At 30.9% G+C, this 25,045-nt stretch overlaps 1 protein-coding gene across 1 annotated transcript; it reads right to left on the minus strand.

Annotated features, from left to right (window-relative positions):
- Positions 1 to 46: 46 nt before the first annotated feature.
- Positions 47 to 24,971, minus strand: LOC130894715 (SKI family transcriptional corepressor 1 homolog-B). The gene is made up of 6 exons (XM_057801677.1): positions 24,949 to 24,971; positions 24,722 to 24,803; positions 24,183 to 24,324; positions 23,244 to 24,097; positions 1,119 to 1,302; positions 47 to 184 (listed from the first exon to the last, which is right to left on the minus strand). The coding sequence occupies exons 1-6, from the start codon at positions 24,969 to 24,971 to the stop codon at positions 54 to 56; spliced, it is 1,416 nt and encodes a 471-aa protein (XP_057657660.1). The 3' UTR covers positions 47 to 53.
- Positions 24,972 to 25,045: the final 74 nt, after the last annotated feature.

A 25,045-nucleotide genomic window follows, 5' to 3' on the forward strand; every position in this document is an offset into this window, starting at 1 on the left:
TCCTACTTAAATAACTTTAATATACAATTTGTCTTAATTAATTGTTTGACAATTTAAGTAACCTTATTACTAGTTTCTGGAGGCGAAAAAACGGAGTTATTATGATTTAAACAAGTTGAACAATCCACGTTAGGCTTCAGATTCATGGCCATTCCAACTGAAGTTCGTAACATCGATGATGATTCTTCTGAAACAGAAAAACATACATTAACATAAATATTATTAATAAGGAGATATTGACAAAACTAATCAATAAAACTTGGATAGGAGAAATGTGACAGGAAATTTTGAAATTTGGTAATAATGGTTTATGGCAGCTTCAACATGATTTTTCTACTGAAATAATCGGTTTTTCGTGTTTAGTATTTCAGCATACCCGAAATTTGATAGTCCTTCTTGATTTTCAATTAGAGTTTGTTACCACATTAGAATCGCAGGTTGAATGAGCATGAACATAGTTATCGAAATAACTTAATCCTAGACATTACCTTAAGTAAATGCTCGAAAACAATGTCCACGTATCTAAGAGGTGAATAATATATTATATCCTCGTAAATTCGTATATCAATTCATACAAACACGAACAAGTTTATTGAATCCCTACCAATTAAACTGAGACTTATTCAAGTGAAGTACGTGTTTAGGGGATTTGATTACACTTTGGTAATTAACAGATCCGCTTAGAAATGATTACTCTGTGAAGTTAACTTACACCTTTCACCATTCAGACAGATTGTAAATACCTATCTAACGAATCAATTTCAAAGTGATATTTCTTTTAAAATGCCAATACCCCAATATCGTTTATTGGTGTATATACATAAAAACCTTCACTTTTCTATTTTCTTTATATTCAGAACCAGATGAGCGATTCTTTTTAATTTATAGACGATAAAACTATTGAAACTACAGTGTACTTGGAAATGAAGCCCGATAATTTGATTATATTATATTATAGAGATCAAAAATACACTACGACCTCTAAGGTTTATTGTGTTTCCACCTAGAGCTCGCCCTACAACTTTAGTATCTGGGATGAATTTTTACCTTCACTGTATATTTGTGGTTTCATAGAATTTTCCCTAATTACACCTCACTATAAGTAAGCTATAACTTACCTCCTGATCCTATAAGAAAATGTCGATGTAAATCTTGCCTGTATAAGAAATTTGTTCTGTCGGTTCCATCAAAAGATAGTCTTGAAAGGTTCCAAATCTTTTGCGAAATAGCAGATATTTCTTCACGATGTCTAGTAGGTTCACTAGATGGTTGAGGACTAGGAGATGGTTCAACAGAAACAGTCTGAAACATGAAGATCAATGATGATAGATGATAATAAAAAACATTGAACAAATATATTATATAACATAATGAAAAGGTGAGAACGTGAGTTTAGACGAAAATGCAGTTGAAGCATCCACGACTGATACCAGACGTAGATAATATATTATAGTAATATTTACGGTAAAACAGTGGTCTGCAGACATCGTTGTTGTACGAATAAACTGTTTTTCTAATAAATAGTTTTGGTACAAAATATTTAACCATCTATTTTTGTACTGAGTATCTTTAATGAAACTTTTCTTATTTGCAATAATTAACGGTTTAGTAAATAACACAGTTAATAACTCGGACCAACTAAATGGTCCTGTTCTACACGTTCTTGACAACAGGCACCTTTAGCGATCGGTGGAAGGTATGGAGGGTAGTTCTTATTTCTAACGGTAAAGGTGACCTAAATACGTCGACAGCTTATCGATCGCTGAGCTTACTAAATACTACAGATAAATTATTCGAACATTTATTGATACCGACACTAATAAGCGGAATACAAACCCTAACCGGCCTTTCAGATCTGCAATTCAGCTTCAGAAAGTGCCGATCAACAATCGGAGCAATCTAGAAGGTGGTCGACACCTTTTTGAAACTCGACAGATACTGCCACGTGGCGCGACAAATCGCTAGCAACATTAGACATAAGGAACGTATTCAACTCGGCCAGATGGTGAACATCCTAGAGGTACTTAAAGGCCGCTTCGGGATCCCAGACTATTTGACCCAAGTGGTGGAGGATTATCTGACAAACAGGCGAATAATCTACGAGACGACACAAGGACAGGTGACTAGACAACATAGACTGTCGCAACATAAACCCTGATAATTTGGTCCAGGTGATGCTGCACAAGGTAGAATGGTGGCAACTGGTTACTACCTACTAAGAAGGAGTTCTTAAGCAAAAGAATGTAGACAGCTGCCTGGAACGATATCATAGAAACGTAACAAACTGAACAACATACCATGAGTAATATCACAATAGTTCCATCTTCTTAAAAAAAATTATACGGAGGAGTCCTTGCTCCTCAACTAGGCGCGATTTTCTGCGCACATCTCTCATTCGGTGTTGGGCAACTTGACCATCTATCTAAAAATTCCATGTCGAAATTTTTCCTCATTTTTGGCCGGCCACCCTCCCTCATACAATTCGCGAGATAAAAGTACCCAAAAGTCCTTAACTGGATGGGCCAGAGGTAAATTAGGGAGGGTTATCTTGTTTTGGTTATTTTGATATAACCAATTTTGCATTGTTCTTGCATAATAGCAGGACATTAAATCCTACCAAAACATCATAACGAGTCCAATGTGATGTTTAGGTACAAAATTAACTAATTTAGTGAGACAGTTATTAATATACCTTTCAGAATCTACAGCTTCCCCCCTTATTCGACCCACTTAAGGTGTGGATATCCTTCTTGTCGAAATCGCCAGTCCAGTTTTTTCTGCTCTTTTCAGGTAATAATTCTTTATTTTCCACTTTTTGAGAGGTTCAAACAATCCTTCTTCATATTCGGATATAGCACGGTAAATGCTTCTAGGTGACATATTTTGGTTTAAAAGAAACGCGAATTATGTCAAACTTAGGGATCTGTCTAACCAAAATATAAATGCTTTTACTTATTTCCAATTTATCGACATTTCAAAGCAACTGAAATAAAAAAAGACTTGTCTAACTAATTTTAAAAAAATAAACAATTATTTGATTTGAATTGTTTTATTATAACTTATTATTAAACTTCTGAATTTTGAGCCAAAACTATTGTGACATACGTTATTGGGGTAGAAAAGACATAGTACGGCACTGGATGATCTCCGATATTCTTCATTTTGTAGACAAAAGCTGTGTAAAGAATAATATTCAAACATGACATAATAGAATTCTTACGAGTAAATTAAAACGAATTATATAGAATACGATGCTACAATGAAATTTAACGTTTGTATAACTTAACAATAGATTAATTACTGTGTTTCTATAGCGGCATGAATATTTAAATATCAGAACTGAATATACACAATGTCAGTATTGAATTTATTCAGTGCATACACCCGTTTACTGTCTGACATCACCCCAAGGGAAAAACTCAAAAATCACTAGATAGATCTGCGAAATGTCTGGGTATTCAAATAACGACGATCCGAACACCAGCCTAGTTCAATTAAATACAAAATAATCATAGGGATATTTATACTTCATAAGATAATCTACTTGGATTAAAGGAGTTACAAGTTTAGATTTTCACTTGATCCTTTTTCTCGAACTTAAATTCTCAACTAATGTTCAAATTTAATTTTTCGGTTATAATCTCAATAAATCCACTATTAAATATAAGGCGTTAAGAATTTTGCAGAAAAAATTCAAGAAATTACTCAAACTTCGAGATATAGTTCTTATTATTCATTTTAACGGAAACTGTCAAAAGTTCATTTTGAATAATACGAGGGAAATTCGGAATCTAATCTAAAAGTTGTTTTGCGCGGCGCTGTAAGTACAGCTTCCAGTTTGCGAGTGAGTGTTGATTCCTTTAGGCCAAGAAACTGTCAAAAGCGGATATTCATCTGGCTCCATCTGATTATATCGTATATTTTCTGAAAGGAAGAAGTGGCATCGGCGACAGCGATTTGCTGATGATGAGGAACTTAACGATCTTGTGACATATTTATTGAAATCGTAGGCGTTTCCCCTTTGCGCTGGTTTGTTTTTTAGAGCCATTAGAAGGTTATTTTTAAATATCCCTCGTAAGTAGTTATTCATAGAACAATTCGTCATATATTCGTTCTTACAGATCATTTTGAGGTGTTGATATGAAGATATCATTCGTAAACGACTGCAATTATAAATTATAACGAGAAAATGAGTGATTATTGTATGAAACAAATGATAGAGCCGACATATCGAACGAAAAACCAAGAAGGCAATAATTATCATCTCACCAGGCCACCTTATTGGCCTGGTCTTGCTCAGTGCGATATTTTCCCCCAAACATAATAGTTGCTTCAAGGAACCCATTGATGACATACCTCAAAGAGTGATCTCTGAGGAAAGATGCATGTGAGAATGATTTGAAAATTTGAATCATGTGGTTCTTCAACTTCCCAATCCCTGTAATAATTGTGGATATTCTATCCATTAATATTTTTTTATTATTGTCAAATTGTCATATTACACAGTCCTATTTGAGTGTTCTACTTACACAGTTAAATGCCGTTGAATATCGAATCTGAGTGATGCGGCATTGGAAAAGACCCTAATTTCATTGTTCCCTAGGCTCGAACAAAATTGTCTATTATTTACATTAAACTTTTAATTGAGTGAACAACTAGCATTTGGAAAAAACTAATCAGTTCTTAAAAAAGTAACTTCTTTTAATTCAGTATTGATTGAAGGGGGAGATTGTTCGCATTCAAATGACTTCGTTTGAACTTTTCTCAGTAAAAAGCCAGTTATTTAGTTCATCATTTTATCATGTAAATTAAAAATTTCATGTCTGAAAGAGCTTTACGTTTTTCTAAGAAATAATCTGTAGAGTTGTGAGAATTGACAAGTTTTTTTTTAAACTTCCTCAAATCAGATATGAAAATCCTTTCAATGTCATTATAAATTCATTATGTCATGCTCCTTAAAATATGTGGCCTACCAAAATCACATCAACCTGACATACCTCTTCAATCTTTTGTATCAAATATTGGGATCTCAAAAAAAAGAATGAAATCCCCAATTAATATGTATTTATCTCATTAGATGTAGTTTTTTTTATATTTACAAATTTTCCAATTATAATTGTGAAAGACACATAAAGAAAAAACTGCATATTATATTAACAACACACAGTCATTCCTTGAGACAAATTTATTTTTAGCTATAGAAATAACACTCATTTCAACGTAACATTTTCAAATTTGAGGATAAAACAACAAAACAACTTGATGGTTGTGCTTTTAAGGCATCTATATTAAGAGTTAGAGCACGATTAGTAGGAGCATCTAGAGGAAATTATCTTAAGCAAACTTAAAGTGAATATTCCAGTTTTTTCGTCACGTGAATTATTGCATTATTGTACCAAAAAACTAAATTGGAAACTTTAGTTGATGTAATCTTATTTAGCAAAAAAGTTAAGAAATGATTAGTTAAGTTTAGAAATGATTAGATTATGCAAAGAGAAAATAATTATTCTGAACAAATAATGAATAACATATATTCAATAGAAAGGTAATCAAATAAGACCGGATAAGAAAAAACACATCCTGAATATCTTACCATAAGTAAAAGTTTTCATTGTAATATCAAACCTCAAAGTATAACTAAAACCAAAGAATGTATCAATCAAAATAGAAATCTAAAAATCAAAGATTAAAAAAATAAAATGATGAAATTATTAAACGATAAGACAACTCACAAAAAAATTAAACAAGACCCTACGAATTTTTATCAAAAACAAAATAATGATCTAATTCGATCTTGGGAAGAACAACTTTTTATTTTGCCATCAGATGCCAAAAAATTGGAAATTCACAATGCATTACCCCCTAAAATATATGGTTTACCAAAACTCCACAAACCTGACATTCCCCTTTGACCGATTGTTTCAAGTATTCGAACTCCTCTCACCCCATTATCTAATTATTTGAAAAATATTTTGAAAAAAATTTTATATCAAAACAAATACTATATCAAAAACACATGGGATTTCAACGAAAAAATTAAAAGTATCAAAATTCTTACCGAATATGTATTTTTTTCGTTATATGTGGTTTCTTTATGAACAAATATTCCTATTACAATAGTGAAAAATATATTAATAAAAAAATGGGACAAAACTAAAGTATATACAGAAATACCTCAAAATGAATTTATAAAAGCTATAGAACTCACACGAACAACAACATATTTCAAATATGGAAATTAAATATACAAAGAAATTGATGGTTGTGCTGTGGGGGCTTCCATTTCAAGTGTTATAGCACAATTGGTAATGGAAGATCTTGAGGAAACTATCCTAAGAACACTTGATATACATATTCCATTTTTTTTCCGATATGTACATGATTGCATTACTGCCGTACGAAAAAATCAAAAATAGGGTGAACGGATACTATAATCAATTAATTGAGTCATAAAAGACATATTACATTATCCAAATATTTCACTAAATTAAAATCTAAAATACCAAAAAACAAAAGAAGTAATATTATATATCAATTGCCTTATACAGACATCTCAGTATTTGGAAAATAGACTAAAAGGTCATCAATAAGATAAAAAAAATAAAACGGCATTAAAGAACCATTAGATATCAAAAAAACATTCAATTCAATTATAAAGATTCAAAAATCCTTGGAACGGAATCTAATGCATGAAAAAGAAAATTTTTCACATTCTTAAGAACGTGAAAAGCTATAAATGATAAAAAAAACCTAAATTATCCAAGTATAAATAGCTCTAGTTTGTAAATTCTAATAAAACTGCAAATAATTTAATTAATTATTGCTACATATTTGAGTTGTAAGGACTAAGGAAAACTTAATTTTTCTTATTAGAACCAATTTTTATTTCGATTTTATTCTTATTTTGATATTCATGATGTAGATGATCTATTGATTTATATATTTTCGCAAATCGTCATTTTAAGTATCAATATCATATTTAATAAGTCGAAACGTCAATTTTTAAAATTATTAAAAAAATCTAATTTTAATTAAAACAGAAGAGACCTAAAGTGAATAGCGCATATATATATATATATATATATATATAAATATTGAGTGGCAACAGATGAAAAACCGCCTTTGGACTTATAGAAATGAGTACGTTTGAATATAATAGTTAAATAGTAACAAAATTGTTACGTGAATAGAATGACACACAGTTGATATCATAAAATCTGTAAAAATCAGAAACTTCAACAACTGTTAGCTATTACTACAATATCCTCATGAAAATTATGTCATGAATATTATGAAATATTCATTATCTGTCACGCTAATCAATTTTGTATAATGAAATCACTTGTCACATAAGCCGAATATTATACATCTTTCTCCTTTCCACTTCATTCATATCTATATACTTTTATTCTCTATGACCCGACGTAGATAAAAAGTTATTACGAGAGATATGTAATAAAACCACATAAAAAACATTAAACCATTCATTTAGTAAAACTCCACCGTACGATTTCCAATAAAAAGGGTTTTGATATCGGGACATGAATATTTAATTCGATAATAAAAATGATTAATACTTCATTATTTGAATTTGTACAATTCTATTAGATTGAATGAACATTGTGTGAATTTGTTCAGGGGCGAGGGGAGCTCTATTATTCAATTAATTGTCATTGTAGCTAAAGCCTTCATAGAATTTGAATATAATTTCATATCAGTTTGATTTATATATGGAAATATTTAAGTACTTTCGAAAAACATCAGGTTTAAGTGATCGGGAATCGGCTGAAGCAGAAAGCATGTGCTATATCTGATGTCCATTCAATTATCGCTTTCAAAATTCTTCCGAAATAAAACACGCCAACAAATAATCCGTTTGTTAAAAGGATTTCGAACGGTATCATCAGCTGTAAACATAAAATATTGATAACAACAAACCATAAATATGAGAGTGTTAACCTCTGACTTTACCATTCATCAAGTCCAAAAGTTTCTACAGAGGTTTTTAACGTCTGATAATTATATTCAAGCTACAAATGTACCAGATAATTTATTGGGTATGCCGTTATTAACATTTCTCCTTACCTCACGAACAATTAAATCTCATCTTCATATCCTCTATTAGCTAGATCTAACACCCCCATAACTTATCATATTCCTACCTAGTGGATAATTTACTGACTTGTAGATTTGTTTTGTTTCTAATTTTGTAGCCAATCACTATGAAAGTTGATCCAAAAGAATTGTATTTAGATCTATTCACTTTCTGTTATTTATCAGTTTTTCGCAGAATATTAATCTACGATTTGATTTTCTATAGTTGTATAAGTGACATTATTTTGACAAACAATTTGACGTAATCTTAATGCTAGATATTCCTTGACATTCATTTTAGAAATTTTCTCTAATATATTTAGACTTATACTGAACACAGTGTTCCTACTACCATTTCACCAACACTGTACCCTGTATTAGGCGCGTTTCGATAAGTTATCGTCTTCAAAGATTGGAGATAAACATTTGGATTTCGTTTGCAAATTTTTTGACAGCACTGAGGTAATGTGAAATAAAACTATTTTTCTACGGATGTTCTACTCCTTCCATAGCTTCCATACATTCAAAAGAGAATTTCTTATACAGCAAAATCTCATGGAAGATTGCATTTTTGTATTTAATTTCAAGCTACTTTAATTATTGGTTTGGGGACACGCCATTATGATAAATTTTATTACATGGAAAATTTCAATTCAGCCCTTTTAATAAAATTATAGATAGATAAATTCGGGTTTAAAACGTCCTACGTCTTTGTCTGATGCCTAATTGCCACTCGTTCCTGCAGTTGTTATCGTTCAGATTTCGTACACTCATTAATTTTCTTAATCCATACATTTATGATAATCTTGGTCTTCCTCTCTTTCTGTTCTTCTGTGGAATCCACTTCATGATTTTTTTTGGCAATCTCGCCTCACCCATCCTCTGCACGTAACCGTACCAAATCAACTGCTTTTCCTCAACATATTCTATAATTGTTTGTTTCAGGTTCATTTGCTCTATTTGCTCTTCTTAGGGCGTCCATTCCCATAGCTCTATTCTTTTCTTTTGTTGTCCTTTTATTTTCCACGTTTCCGAACCATATACTAACGTATTCCTAATCATTGAATTGTAGATCCTCAGTTTTCGTTGTTTTCCTATTTTAGTACTCCACAGTATTCCATTTAGTGGTTTAATCCTTGCTCTTGCTCTGTTTCTTCTAAATCTTATTTTTGTATCATCTTTCATCATATCACAAATGATACAGATAAAATTATCCGATACTACAACCATAGTTTCTAGAAATTTTACTATCACGGGATAATTTTGCCAAATTTACAAAAAAATGCAAAAATGCAAAAATTTGACAGAATGGCAAAATATATAGTGAAATTTTTGCAAATGCTGAATCCGGATTTATATACAACCCACTATTTCCGAATGTCATCTGTGATTATTAATGCATAAGCAGATATTCTAACTTTAAAGTGCTATGTCAAAAAATCTATGTCTGACAAAATAAAAATTTCGAAAAGTATGATAGAATCGACTCTGCGTCCAGTTCCACTATAACCTGAATACAGCAATGCTGTGAAAGCTCAGTGCGTATCCCCATCAACTGAGATCTCGGCTAGTTACCAAAATATGTTGCACCATATTACCTACCATGAATTATTTTCAAAAATTGTCCAAATATAATTGTTATCAACAATTTTAAGTGAAATACGGAAAAAATGAGTCATTGTTATATGTATTATGCATTTTAATTTTGAACCTCGTTTTGAACATATCAAAAGTATAAGTGTAAGACATTTTTTCGCTCGGCTTCTACTCGTATAAACAAACTTAAAGAAATTAGCTATTTTAGCGTTTTCTGTTATTTTTCAATGCGTTCAACCTGCCTATTCCAACACTATGTGCAACTGATTCGAGAGAGTTTTTTTTCACAAATTTGACTTTTTAACAAACTAGCCATTTGATATCTTTAAATACTTCTACGAACATCTTGTTTGAATTAATTTCTGTTCCACCCCTTGGTCGGGTTTCTCAAGTCTTAATACAATATCCTTAATCCTCTGAGGATTTTACTACTGCTGGGAGTGAATTTGCCGTTTCCATGTTCACTAAGCGTATGAAGTTAAGCCTACCTCGGGTTATTATTTCATTTGAATACATTTTTATTAGAACGATCATCATTTTCTTTTATGTTATGATTTTCACTGTGGTATTATTTATCTGATTAATTTGAAGCATTTTAATGAAATTAGAGAGAGTAAACAAATACACTGAAATAAGTAATTTTCGTCAAAATATACCTAAAAAATGTTTTCCAGTTTCATGAATTCTGAATCTATAAGAATATAAATCTTTCTCTAATGATAATATTTTCTAAGATGATTGGAATTTGATGTTAGTTGAAACATTGACGTATTGTATTTGAAATTTTGGCGAATGCTCTATGTATGTTCGTAAGTCCACTAAAAATTTAAATATCTTTAAAAAGTAGAAAAAAAATTATGAATATAGGACTTTTCGGAAACTAAAACCCAGATGCTGGTAGATCTCCGAACAGGTAGATTGCGGATTTTAGCCCAAAACGAAATCTGGATCATCATTTCCAAATGTCGCGATCAATATTCCGTGGAAATTTCAAATTTGAAACATGATCTACACTAACTTCTGTTACGTTACTACGAATTGCTAATTTCCTCCGTGTGTTAATATAAGGTTGACTGGTGCAGAAGATATATATCGTAGTTTATTTCTCTATTCCACAGGCATTATCGGCGGCCCTATTGGTGTTGTATCTGTAATTATCAACTGTTACATGCCCTATCAAAATCTTTACCTTTCCTCTATTTGAGAGCATTATTTCCTCTGCCCAGCGTCAAAGATTCTTCTCATCTATTAAAGTTTTGATTTGTATGCAGACCTTTGACTAAAACTATGCCCCCTAAAGGGCAAGGCATGAATTCCCAATGCAGGTTCAGGTCCTTTCAGCAGTTGAAGTTTTAGTAGTTTCATTGCTCGCGAATACCCTATGTAAAGAATATTATTTATGTTTCGCTAGTTATCCTTTGCAAAGACATTAGTGTGACACTGATGGCATAATGAATCATCAAATTACGTATTTTTACATTTGAAAATGATTGATTTCACATGGTTTTTATCCTTAAAAAAGATCTATTTTTAACCCTGAAATTTTCGAAAACTAATAAAAATTATGAATATTAACCTTGAAATATTTTAATTAATTTATAAAATCTTATTTCATATCTCCTCCCGTAACGGGCTGAGTACAGAGGCTATTTCAACATTACATTTCACCAATACCCAAAAGAAGTTCTGATTTCATATAAATTAACAGTGACGAAAAGATCAATAGCTGCCTGTCTACTATGTTCAGTTTCCAGAAGAATGAAGATAGAAACATGTAATTTATTTAATTTTGTTTGAAAAATGATAGTATGAATTGCAAAGCAAATAGTTTTGGGACCTCGGCTTTTGATTCTACTACATAAAGCAAGTATTTTGCTATACATATGGGGAAAAGAAGTTTAATTTTATTTTGTCAAAATTGAAGATTAATAATTTCAAAAATAAATCAATTTCATCAGCATTCGTAGAAAAAATAGCGTAAACATTCCAGTTCTGCGTAGGAATAATTAGTCGACTTACAATAAAGATATTTGGGTTTTGAATTAAATAAACGAAGAGTTTTTTTGTTAATTGAAAAAAATCAACATTGTCTCCATTACCAACGTTTATATTGTTTTTAGCTGTAGTTTAAGTTTATTTATTTTTTATTCGTCTATGAAAAAGGTTTCTTTGCTTTATACATTCATCAATTTTTATACTTTCTCCAGGTTTTTTCTTCAAATTTAAAAAAAGTGGAAGTAAACGAATAAAAATTGTTTTAAAAGATTGAATCACTAAATTTTCAGGGTAGCACAAAATCCCACACTAGCAAAATACAGAGAAGTTCTTAGAAAGTAATTTTGAATTAAAATTTACATAATAGCAACCCTCCTTTTTTTATCAACGGAGATGTATTTAACGTTGTAACAACACCCATCAAATTTGAGACAAATTAACTCAGATGAAGGCTGAACTCTCCCAAAGGAGAATTCAAGCTTTAATAGAAAATTACGAATTTATACAAGAGAAATTTTTAACTTAATTGAAAAAAACACATACAGTTTTAGAAATAAAAGAGAAATACTAATTCAAATATTTTGAAATGACGGGGAGGGTTATATCAGGGAAATAAGGTGGCTCTTCGAAGGGTCTTGTTGAGATATGTCCAGAAAATGTGACAGGCCACATAAATTTTAGCAACTATTTTCCAGTGTTTAAATTTAACTGTTAAGGCCACTTGTAGAGCGAGTGACTCGCTCCACTATTCCTAAATACTCTGTACGACTTAATCGTACGTGTTTTTTTTATCCAAACACATAAAGATAAAGTCACAAATGAATCATTTTGAGAAAAAAGAAATGACAAACGACGCTTGCACTCTGCATGAGTAAAGAAAACAATTCTTTGAGAATCGAGTAAAATCCAAATAAAGATGAATATTCAGGATCTTCTACTGAAATGTAGTTAATTAATCCGCGATGTTTTCATTAAACAAAAATTTGCATTACATATTGTTTTCTTGGAATATTTGTTGCAATATCAGTAATATTTCACTTATATTGGTTTAAGTACCAGACATCTATTGCCGTATTTACTTCTCATTGAAATACAATGTTTTTATATCTATTAGTTTTTATTGTAATAGAATCCTTAGCCAACCTTTGAATTGATTAAAATATACGTCCATCAGTATCATATTTCGGTATTCAACTCCGTTAAAAGTTTCATTTAATTTTAGGCTTGACTAACGCCTACTTTAATTTTCGTGGGGTAGTAAAAAAGGTCACCGCTTGACATTTGCAAATGTTTCAGCTAACACCATTTAAGATCTTTTATGTTTTAATAATAGGAAAAAAAGTTTGAATTGTATACCATTTCTACAATATGAAAGTGTGAGTGGTTTTATTGAACTTAGATTCAGATACATAAAAGTTCACTCAGGATTATCTTGAACAAAAGAGAAATATGTTTTGTACAACTACTTCACAAGTTTTTACTTTAAAACCACAGAAAACGGAAACTCCACATACGTACAGACTAGCATTGTCCAGTTCTGTTCTATTTTCAAATTCTTATCAAATAGACACTCATTAAGATTTTTCGGGTTAATCATGATTTGAATATTCGGAAACTAACGTTAACTCACGTTAATTGTTGTTCGGGAACTGATTGAATTAACCGGGTTGTACTCATATATGATTCCTTATACCTTGGTAGACCAATGGGTAAATACAATTCTCCTTAAATGGTTAACTCCTATAAATTATGAGCAATGTAATTGATAGCTTATACTTTTAATATTTCAACATAAAAATAGCTAATTAGTGTTAAAATTTAGTGCAAAATTGGCGTCAGTGGGTAAATCGCTCGTTACTGCTCAATAACAATTATTAAACATCTAGAATATAATATATAATCAAATAAAGATCTTGGAAAAATTAACGCACAAAAAAGTAATGAAAATCAAATGTTGTAAATCATGTTTTAAATTTGAAATTTCCGTTGAAAATTGAACGCTGTGCTCGTAGATTGGTTTTGGGTTAGGATCCACTATTAAATGATAGATGTTCTAGTTGACCTCAGATCATAGTTTTCGAAAAGCATTATTTTTGTATCCTTTAGAAGGTAATGAATATGCCTTATACCATTTTCATCCCAAAAACTGGTCGCCATGACTTTATTGTCCAACACTTTGACTTTGTTTGGCAAAGCTTTCTCCTATCAAAACAATTATTGAAAGTATTGATTGGCTATCTGTTATCTATTATCAATGGCTGTCAAGCGCATACTAAGTGACGCAGTGTTCAAAAAATCAAATAACAGATGCCTGTTGATAAGAGCAGTGTTGCTATTTCTATATAATAGATTAAACAAATCGTCAAAGAATCTTCGCACACTTTTAAATCCTGTACCCATATCAAACATGTATAATTTCAGGTTTTAGTACAGAATTATAATTTCTATATCTGTAAAAGGTTTAAATTTCTTGCTAGTCTATGCTAGCCCCAGAAATCTAATGGTCTTCATTCACTTACTAACTCATTTTTCCTCTGTGGCTTTTAGGAATTCCACTGCTTCTGAGTGATTTGATTTGGTTACTGGACTGTATTTTATCTTTGTTGCTGTGATGTGATATTATGATTGATTGATTTGAGTTAATTATATGGGAAAAACTAAACGAATGTGTTAACTCCACCTCTTATTTTATATATATATTCTACAACTTCTCTTTTACAATTATTTCCTTCCGACTCAGTGTCATATCAAAAAATAACCTTTTTACATGCATATAGGACAATCCAGAATCATTGCCCAAGATTTATTTTTAAAAGAAATTATCTAGCGTTTCGGCATTCGATTCCTTGTAGAAAATTGGAAATGTCTTTTTAATAATGCTCTCTCTAGTAACGACAGCAAATTTTTATATCGTATAGCCATTGTGTGAATAACATTTTTTAAAATACGATTTAGCTGTTGATGTTGATATTGAAAATCTATATCCCAAACCCTGGTAATATAGATTTAAACGTAATTTTATTTATTTCAGCAATAAATATTCTTTGCCTGAGAGAACTGTGTGAAAATGGATCACTATTTATGGCTCCAGTAAACTTACTATAATTTTAAAAAAAATTCTCATTATTTTTTATAGCTTCACTAGAAAGGTTGGGTTTTGACAATGTACTGTTATGAGCTACCTTAGTATAAGCATCATATATGTCTTCTGATGATAAATCTGTTTGCTCTTCTTGAGTACGTCCATATGAATTCTTTTGGAACATTTTTTGTACTTATACTTGGAGATTCAGTCACTTCTCGTAAAACCACTTTTATAAAAAATATTAAATATATAATATTAAATTAAATTCTGCTTAATTACCTACAGTTGAGGCAACAGATAGAAGTGGCTTTTAAAAAGAAGTATGCACCATCAAACGTCTTTCCCAGTAACTTTTCAATTAAACAGAATTAGTTATTGTATGAAATAACTTACTTCACTAACTACAGCTACGATGTATTCACTCTACTATAATTACATTTTCTACATCTCAGTTTATCTTGTTTTGTACCTTCTGACGTTTTTTTCCTGTTTCGTATTTTTTTTGTTTTGCAGAAATAAAGGTTTCCCCTAATATCCAGCCTATGTTTAAATTGGGGACAGGGTTTAATCTGTCCTTCAGATCTGCAAGTATCTAGCTAACATAACTTAGGAGAATATGTTTCCTAGATTCCTGTAAAGCACTCAATAGCCAATAGGTACGTACATGAAATAATGTGTTTGGAGCGCACTTTTTTATATTTCACTTTTTCTTCTGTTGAATCTACACTTTCTATAGCATCTAACCATTTTTTTTATCTTCCTTGGACAGCTGGCTAAGATGCTGTTTATGTTTGAACGGGAAAATAGTCGAAATTAAAAAAAACTCACAGCATACATTTCAGATCTACTTCCATACTCTATTACCGCGGAAAATGGCGTCGTAAAGAAGATAAACAAAACTAAAATGTGTGTGTCGTACAACAGTCATATTTGTTTTCAAGTGATAGCTACTTAAATAGGCCTTTTAAATCATACAGTGTATACAAAATTATTCCATAGGCGGGTATATAGCGGGTGGTGTTTGAAAATATCATCCAAAAATCAAATTAAAATAATATAAAATAAACTTAACTGCTTATGAAAGTCAAAGAATATGACAGGGTTTAGAAACTTCAATATATTTTTTACAATTGTTATGAAAAGTAACGTATTTCTCGTAGCTAACTTAATTTCACACCACATATTGCTCACACTGTGAGAAATATCATTTCTCACGGCACTTTGCCCACACCAAATACATTTATATGGAGAATCAATAAATAACGACGAAAACTTATTTGGCTTTTGTCAACTTCAAATAGTTGACAGAACTGTCAGATTATAGAAGTTTTTTAAATTATTAAAAGAGTTTTTATTTGTGGTTTAACAAAAATCGCAATTTCCGTTAAATATTATTGTAGTAATATTTATAATAAGTATACCAATTTATAATAAATAATGTGGATACTGACAGTGACGAATTTGGTAATACTCCGCCGAAGATATCGAAAAAAGCAGCGAAAAGAACTTTAGATTTGTTGCCGAAAATTTCAAGAAAAAAATATGAATTAGCATACGAGAAATTTATGGAATGGAGAAAAAATACAAAAATAAAATCTTTTTCGAAAAATGTACTTTTGGTATACTTAGAAGAGTTGTCGAAAACTTTAAAGGTCACTTTGGTCAGAATATTCAATGTTGCGAAGTATTATCAGTATAAAAAATAACATTGATATATCCACGTATCAGAAATCACGTTCATTTTTTTAAAGTTCGACAATTACGTCCCCAAAAAATCAAATATATTGACAGCAGACCAATTGCAGAGATTTTTAAACGAATCTCCAGGTAAGGAATATCTACTAATAAAGGTAAATTTACTTAGAAGGAAATATTTTTAGAATTTAATTTTATTATTTTCCTTGAATTAACATACATTTTTCTAATTAGTGGGTTTTTCATTAGATAAAAAGAATTAAATAATTATTAAAAATTCTATTTCAAATTATGGTAGATAGATATTTGTATTTTTAACCAATACTGTTAAATCAATGGTCATTGGTGCAGTGGATAGTGTGTTCGCTTGGAACTCAGTAGTCCCGAGTTTAAAACTCGAATTTTTTTGTAAAATTTCAATTTTGGTTTTTTAATTGCAGACAGCTGTAGCTATAGGCGTAGCAGGGGCATGTTGTAAAGAGGAGTTGTGGAAGTTATTCGATAATTTAGAGGATTTAAATTCAGCTTTACTTGTGAAATTAGATAATACGAAAATAAAAAAGCCAAGAACATTCACTGTACCGGGAGAATTTTATGAAATAAATAAAAAATATGCTGCTCTTCGACCAATTGATTTGCCAGAAAAAAAACGTTTCTTTTTAAATTACCAACAAGGAAAATGTACTAGTCAGGTAGTTGTCATTAACAATTTCGGTAGTATGGCTAAGACAATTTTTTTAATATTAGAAATCCCCCATCTATACACAGGTCATTGTTTCGGACGTTCTTCGGCAATAATTTTAGTAAATGCAGAAGGGGACACATTAACCTTAAAGCGCCATGGAGGATGGCAACCCAGCACCGTGGCAGAAGAATACGTCGAAGAGTCTATTAAAAATAAAATTAACATTACTAATAAAATCGTCAACTCCATCGAAAAACCACTCGAAGCATTTACAGAAATCGAGGCAGAAAAATTAACATAACAGAAAATTTAATAAAAAGAAATGACGTTCCGGGTTTAACTATACAAAATTGTAAAAATTTCACAATCAACTACAATTTTAAATAATATCTATCATTTAAAAGTTAAGAGGATACTTTAGTATTATTTTGGTTTTACTAATCCTAAATATAAACTTTAAGTTCCATTACTTTTATTCTTTCAATTTGTGCAGTTGTAGAAAAACTATATTGTGCAACATGTGGGAAAAGTACATTTCGGGCTCGTGCCACAAACTTTCACACTTGTGAGAAAAGTTGAATTTTTCCCACTTGTTGCACACTATACTATTTTTGCTTAAGTTACTAGAAATATTGTTGAAAACGTGGAATCAAATTTGTTCACTAGATATGTTACCGACATTTTCAGATAAGTTTCAGTTAAATCAACAAGGGAAAATGATCAAGATCTTGATAAGAATTTACGCCGATGTTATATTTTGTTTCTACTTCTCATTGACTCTTTGAAATCCACATTATTATGGTACAATACTGTTTAAATCTATTTAAAATCAATGATAGAAAAAGTGTGTTTAATTATAACATTTTAGTTCTTATTTTTTGTTCACGTTGTATCATTTGTTATCAATTTAAAATGCTTACTTGAGTTGTATAAAATTATAGTTTGAATTTAAGGAAAAAAAATTCTCTCTTTAATTGTTCCTCGTCTAATTAAAAATAAAAAATTCAGTTGCTTGTCAGAGTAATATTTACCCAGTTTCTTTTTGAACCGTAAAATTTAAAGCGAATTGAATCGTAAAATTTCGTTTAAGTAGAAAAGTTTACTGTAAAATTGAAAAAGTGAAATAATTCACATTAGTTGTGCCGATAATAAAATAAATAAACATTCTAAGTTAAATGAGTTCTTATTCTTGGGGGAGTTGGCAACAACCGGTAGAGAACAAATGTGTCCCTGTGGAAACATACAAACAGTCGATACCGACGCTGATTTTGTACATGATTGCTTTTTTATATCACTAAACAAGACACGTACACTTACAAGCTAACAGGGTCATTTCAAAACAACTCAAGTGTTAGTCTTGGCTCGTTTCCCCTAAAAATAATGGCTCTAAGATTTCATAATATGGAAATTCCACGCTAACAACACGGATTCTTGATTTTTATAGTTACACCTAGACATTTTATCTTGTTAACTTTTACTACTCCGTTCAATAACCGTAAAAATGACCAAGCATTATAGTGACATGCAAGTAGTTTTCCAAAATGTTGCTAAGAGAAGAACCGATGTTTAAAAGAATAATGATTGTCAAAAATATATATTATATTGATTGGTTTTTAAGATTTTTTCGTTGATTCGAATTTTTGTATCACAATATTAAATTCCTAGCAAACACACGTCACAGTTGCTAGTTTTTCATAATAGAAGCATGTTCCAAAAAAAAAAGATTCAAAGTAGCAAAAACACAAATGCCAATATAGAAGAAGTAGACAAAACAAAAAATAATCAAATGTGAAAGGGTATCTTGTCACACAACAAATGACGCCTAAAAATATAGTTGAAAGATTAACAACACAGGAAGGAAAAAGTAATGATAGATGAGGTGACATTAAACTTGGGAAGAGCGGGAATACGATATGACATTATAAGATGGAAAGGTATAGTGAAGGGAGTGGAGATAGAAGAACAAAACGGAAATTGAATAATTAATTTGAATTTTGGAATTATGTGAATATGACAGAACTATTAAGTCTTTTATACTTCCAGTGAAAGTATTTTTCTAATGTAATGAAGCGTTGTTTTTATCTAAAAGTATATTTCATATATCGGTACTAATAAATATAAAGAAAGATCGTGCTATGAATAGAATTTTTAATACGATCTTAATAATAAATTTATTAAAAAATGAGAGTCAACGATATTCACAATAATAAAGCGGAATAAAAAATAAATAAATATCAATATTATAATTATTTTCAAGATGTGAAAACAAAAAAGAAGTCAGATAAATACTCAGAGTAGGGGGCCAGTACAAAAAAATACAAGTGTTCATGTAAATTAAAAGAAAAATGATATGGGTGAAAGGATACAAGAATGAGATACCAATTATTTTTCAATGTTAAACAGGAATGATCATTATACATGGAAGTGAGCAGCAATTATTTCTAATTCGTAAGTTTTATAATGTTCTGAATATCCCAAAAAAGCTGAGCTTCATCACCAGATGACTTTATTAAAAAGGGAAACAAAATAAATGTATTGGAAGCAGTTTCTGAGAATACAAATAAATGAAATATTAATAATATAGAAGTGAAAGAAGATAAAATTATCTAGTGGAGTAATTTGTCTATAGCTTGTCCATTGAGAGAAGATTTCATAAAAGCTGCTATAATCTCGAACTCATTTATTGGTTGGATGAAAAAGTAGTGTACAAGTTAACATAAAAACAACAAATAAAAAATATATTCGAGATAGATTGGTTTCAATAAAAATAAAAATAATTAAAAGATAAATAATAACTAGTAGAATTATAGATTAAAAGGTAGAAATTCTGTTTACCTTCTGCCTCAAAATCTCCATAACCAATAGAACAAACTTTACTATCATTACCAGCATTACATTATGCCATTTATAAATTATTAAAAATCACATACTTTCAAAAAATTGTATAGTCATTCAATTGAAGTAATCACTAGAGGACAGTCATTTTATTGGGATAATATTTACAGATATTTCGATAAATAATTCAAATTCAATTCATGTAAACGTCACCGCATGTTTACATTTAATCATTTTGAAAGGTTCTGCCACCGTTAAACATAAACACTTAAGTATTAGGTTACATTTGATTAAAAACACTAACACATTAATCGGAAAAAAGGGTGGTGAGTGACAACACACCCTGTACAATCTATTTATACTTGCCGTTGGGTTGATTATTTACTGACATTGTTACGGTCTCTTTCATAATAATATTGATGATGACCGGTCGGACTATTCAAAGAATACACCCTCTAAATTACTTTTATCATCAAGATATTGTCATTCTGTATAAACGTGTACATCAATGTTTCACTAAAGGGTTGAAATATTTTGCTATTAAGTATTAAATAGGGTTTAGCCTGCCTTTTCCTACTATTATTGTTTATTGCGAAATATTTTTTTGCATAGTCAAAAATATTAATTGAATTTATTGTAAAACGAATGTATCTGTCAGAAATTGATATTAAAAATATGGAATATCATATATGTACAATAAATATCAAACGTAAAAGGTAGCGTTAAAAATGTGCATTTATGCAAAAAATATTTATTTTCACAGTTATTTCAATTAATTAACATGACCAAAGTGAGGTTTTTTAATCAAAATAGGATATTACGAATAAAAAATTATTGTATAATCCATTGTGAGTATTTTGTGTATGAAAAGGATTTGAGATGTTTTAAGTTCTTCAGAATTCAATTCAAAAATTGTATCGAAAGGTTGCGGATTCACTCACAAACAAACAACGAAGCAAAGTGCAGAGGAGAATGAAATAATGTCAAAATTTGACTAGTTGGAGTAGAGGAATATCATTTTTTTGATATAAAAAATAGAAACAAGCCAAGTTGATCTTGAATTGTAATGATATTGGGGAAAGTTTCAGTTTCTAAAATTCTTGTCAATAAAAGCTTTGTTTTGTTTTACTTGTTTCTATGTAGCAAATTTATTTTTTATTCGATGAGGAATTACTTGAAAAGCGGCAATCTAATACACCCCCCAGAAGTTTCACTTCCTCTTAACATACAATCGTCAGATTGAAGAAAATTTTGTTAAGCTTATTAAATGGAAAACCAATGGAATTTTTGGCGAATACTCAAGTTGTAGGCATTTCAAACCTATTCTGAGTAGTGATAGTTCATTAAAATCCTTAGCTTGCAATTAGAAAGATTTTTTTTGTAAAATGTAGGTAAGATATAAACATAAATTATCCTTTTTACAATTTGAATCACTTAAATAGTTTTTAGTAATCACTATTCTTCACTCATCACGAAATTAAGACTGTTATTTTCACTGTATAAAGGGACTCGTTATAATTGCGTCAATTTCAACCCCTCTTTAGGGAATATACCTTCATCACTTGTTAGCACTGTCCTTTATCCATAACAGACAAAAGAAGTTTTAGCTGGTATCCCATCCAATCAGCGTATGATGGCCGACAAATAATAATTCATTCTTTTTCAATCACAACATATTAAAATTAGCCACAGGGTATTTTTACTTATGTTATAGGGGGAGTTATTTATAATCCGCTCAATTCTATGGATTTTTTAGATACATACAAGTAAATTCTTAGTGATCCGTTAGAATAAACTATTGTTTGATACACTGAGTAATATTCGTATTTAAAAAAAAAGAAACTGATTTTTATATGAAAATTTTTTGAAAATATTAATTGTTTCAATTAGTTTATGACACTTTCTTGGGAAAATAGTCAAGGAATTATTTGTTTTTTTGATTTCCTTGCACACATAGATGGAGCTTGTGCGTCTCAAACCGAACAACTGTCTCAACTAAATCTGACTAGTGACTGGACATTTAACAGGACACAGTCATCTCCACACCATGGCCATCATGGACGATCCGGAGTGCCGCTTGTGCATGGAGGAGGATGAAACTGTTGAGCACGTTATCTGTAAGTGCCCAGTACTCACACGACCGCAGCTTAAACACTTGGGTAAGCCTCACAGTTTGCCTAATGACATCAAGCCAAAGCGCCTGATCGGCTTCTCAAAGAACATCGGACTTTGGTGACGTCAAGTGGGGCACTACAGGCCTTGGCCTCTCCCAATGCTATTATGAAATATGAACTCATAATAAGGTAATCAATAGCCTTCTGGGAAATGTAAGCTCTATCTTATGTCTATGAAGAGCAATAAGAATTTGCGGAAGACGCTGTAAATTTATCAACAAATTCAGGGAGAGAGGAGAACAGCCTGGTGAAAGTAGCCCAACGTTCATCTGGTTATAAGTGTCTGAGGTGATAAATCAAGTAAGGTGCATTTATATTGTGCTCGAATAATACGGTGATATTGAGCCATATTAATGGCACCCCTTCTCATTTTTGTTCAACAATCCTGCATGTCTAGAAAAAACCTGAAAACAATAGTATTGAATTTCTGATTCCACGTTAGTAGCTCTTGGCACCATTGAAGTCGATGTTTTCAACGGTCCACAGTTAAAGATTAGACCAAATATGAAGTTCACATACGTCTATAAGCTATTCGCATTTAACAGATTTTTTCATGTTCTACAAACCATTGAGCCATTGAACCATTGAAATAATAACTTTAGGCGACTATCTCGGTCATCTGTTATCCTGCTGACTGATCCTGTGCCTGTGACTCTGTTTAATATATCTTCTTGGTGCCATATCTGATCAAATCTGACAACAGTTTCCACACTATTATTTATTCCACCAGCAATTTTCCAAAACGGCAACTCAACTTCCCAAAGAGCAGCTTTTATTAGAAACACGTACGTAAACTATTTTTGAATTAAAATAATATTTATGGGATTCTTGAGTATATATACTTTCCATTTCTTCAAATGTAATGACTTTTATTTTTGTTACATGTAAATGACTAAGGTGAGAAATAAAAATAGTCCTATTTAGTGACGGAAAATCCTCCTAAATTTTGATTATATTGTATTTTTTATCAGAAAAACTTGAAATATGAAATTTGTTAAAATATTCAGCTTAAATAAATTTTATTTCATCAAATCATATATGAGAAATCTACTAATATTTAACTGTAATAGTCAAAATAACTTACCTGTTCCTCTTTCAAATCCCAGTTAGGTGTAGTATCAGATTTGTCATCAGTAGTTTCAATATCAACTTCGTCGTCACTTTCTTCATCCTTTTGGGAAACAGTCCTTTCAACAATAGGTTGCACTGGTTTGAAAGCAGATTGATAACTTTTATCGATGGGAAAGAAAGGATTATCTTGAGGAAATAATATGGGATTGCGTTTCAACCACGGAAACGAAGAGTAAGAAGTGAAAGCTAGTGGTTTGTGATATATGAAATCCATTGCAACTCTGGAAATAGGTAAGGATAATTCTTGACAATTTGGAATTCTGGGTGCTGGAACAATCGGTTGAGGCTGGGGCTCAATTTTACTTTGTTTAGGAGACCGGCTGACTAAAGAACTGGCTAATAATCTCTTTCGAGTTCCCCCATTAAACATAGCCTTCACATCTTCCCAAGCGTAAATAATTTCTTCGGGAGGATTTCCGCTTAGTTTCATGTGACGTCTCCATGAGTTAAAATTAGCCGCATCTGGTTGCACATATTTATCGTTAGCACTCAAGCGATGTGAATGAAAAATAAACTTATTTGGTGAAAAAAACAACCCGCACACTGTACATTTAATACATTTGGCTCTTGACGAGTTGTAACGCGAAGGTAAAAATGATCCTCTGCATCCCCAAGCGCATTCGTGATGAACTGCAAAAGCAAAATCTTCTGGTAAACGTGGAGGTGCATTGTCACCAAGAAAACTCTTGCATAGACGTTCTGCTTCTCTTCTAGTTATCATTCCGCATCTTCTAGAGGACACCGGCATAGCTCCAGCTCTTCGTAAAATTTCAAGTTGAACAGGGGTGCACTGAACGCATGTTATACCTAAAAAAGTTGATAAAAATATTCCAAAAGCTAATTGATTTTTATAGCTAAATATTCCTTTCAGTTTAAATATAATTCATCTCACCTAGAGCTACACGACGATTGTGTATTTCATTATAACTGAACTGTTTCAATAAGGTATTAGATATCTGGGCTAAACACAATCTCTCTTGGTTTTCAATAACTAATGACACAATTGGTACTCCATAAAGGACAACTGTCGAAACCTGAAACTTTTACATGGGTAAATTACTACTTTTAGTCATGAAGAAATTTATTAATACGATAGAATATAATAAAACACTCGTTAGACAAATATTAATAGTCGGCAAATCAGTTAAAATACATCGTATCAATATTGTTAGAATATAGAAGTACAACCTCTAAAATCATCATTCCCTTATATTGTATCAGCAAACTACAAGATTGAGTTTGACAGATTAATTATTGTACAATTGCCCTATTTCACCCAAACTAATAGACTTGGTCACAACTTTACTCAACTAACAATGCTGTTTAGTTTTACTTGCGGGGAAGAAAAAAAATGATAGAGGATCCTATAAGGGACTGAAATGTAAAATTGCGAATATTTTGATATTCATTTTATTGACATATCAGACTTACCTGATTTGGTTTCGGCGTCAATTCTTTCTTTGCAACGCCAGGCTGGGGAGTTTCAGACATCCTTGGTTTCAATAATTTTATCCTTAAAACAAAATATAAATATTTTTTTCTAGCGGATATTATTTTTATCATTCTATAATATATAAGATGAATGGTTTTTTTCTTTTCTTTTAAAACTGTAAACATTATTATGAGCTATGTGTTGATGTATTAACTAAATTACATACATAACATGTTTATTTATCAGCATAACCGTTTTTACTTATTCTCATTTAGCAAATGTAGCAAGAATTAAAAAAAATATATAATGTCCCAAGGGAAAAA

This window comes from Diorhabda carinulata, chromosome 1 (assembly GCF_026250575.1).
Source record: "Diorhabda carinulata isolate Delta chromosome 1, icDioCari1.1, whole genome shotgun sequence".
Lineage (NCBI taxonomy): Eukaryota > Metazoa > Arthropoda > Insecta > Coleoptera > Chrysomelidae > Diorhabda > Diorhabda carinulata.

Excerpts from the sequence above, each read along its gene's own strand:
- LOC130894715 (XM_057801677.1), bottom strand. The coding sequence starts at position 24,971 with ATGCTGATAAATAAACATGTTAT. Across the intron at positions 24,098-24,182 it reads CAATCGTCGTGTAGCTCTAG|GTATAACATGCGTTCAGTGC; the intron begins GTGAGATGAATT and ends CAACTTTTTTAG. Across the intron at positions 185-1,118 it reads TTTTCTTATAGGATCAGGAG|AATCATCATCGATGTTACGA; the intron begins GTAAGTTATAGC and ends CTGTTTCAGAAG.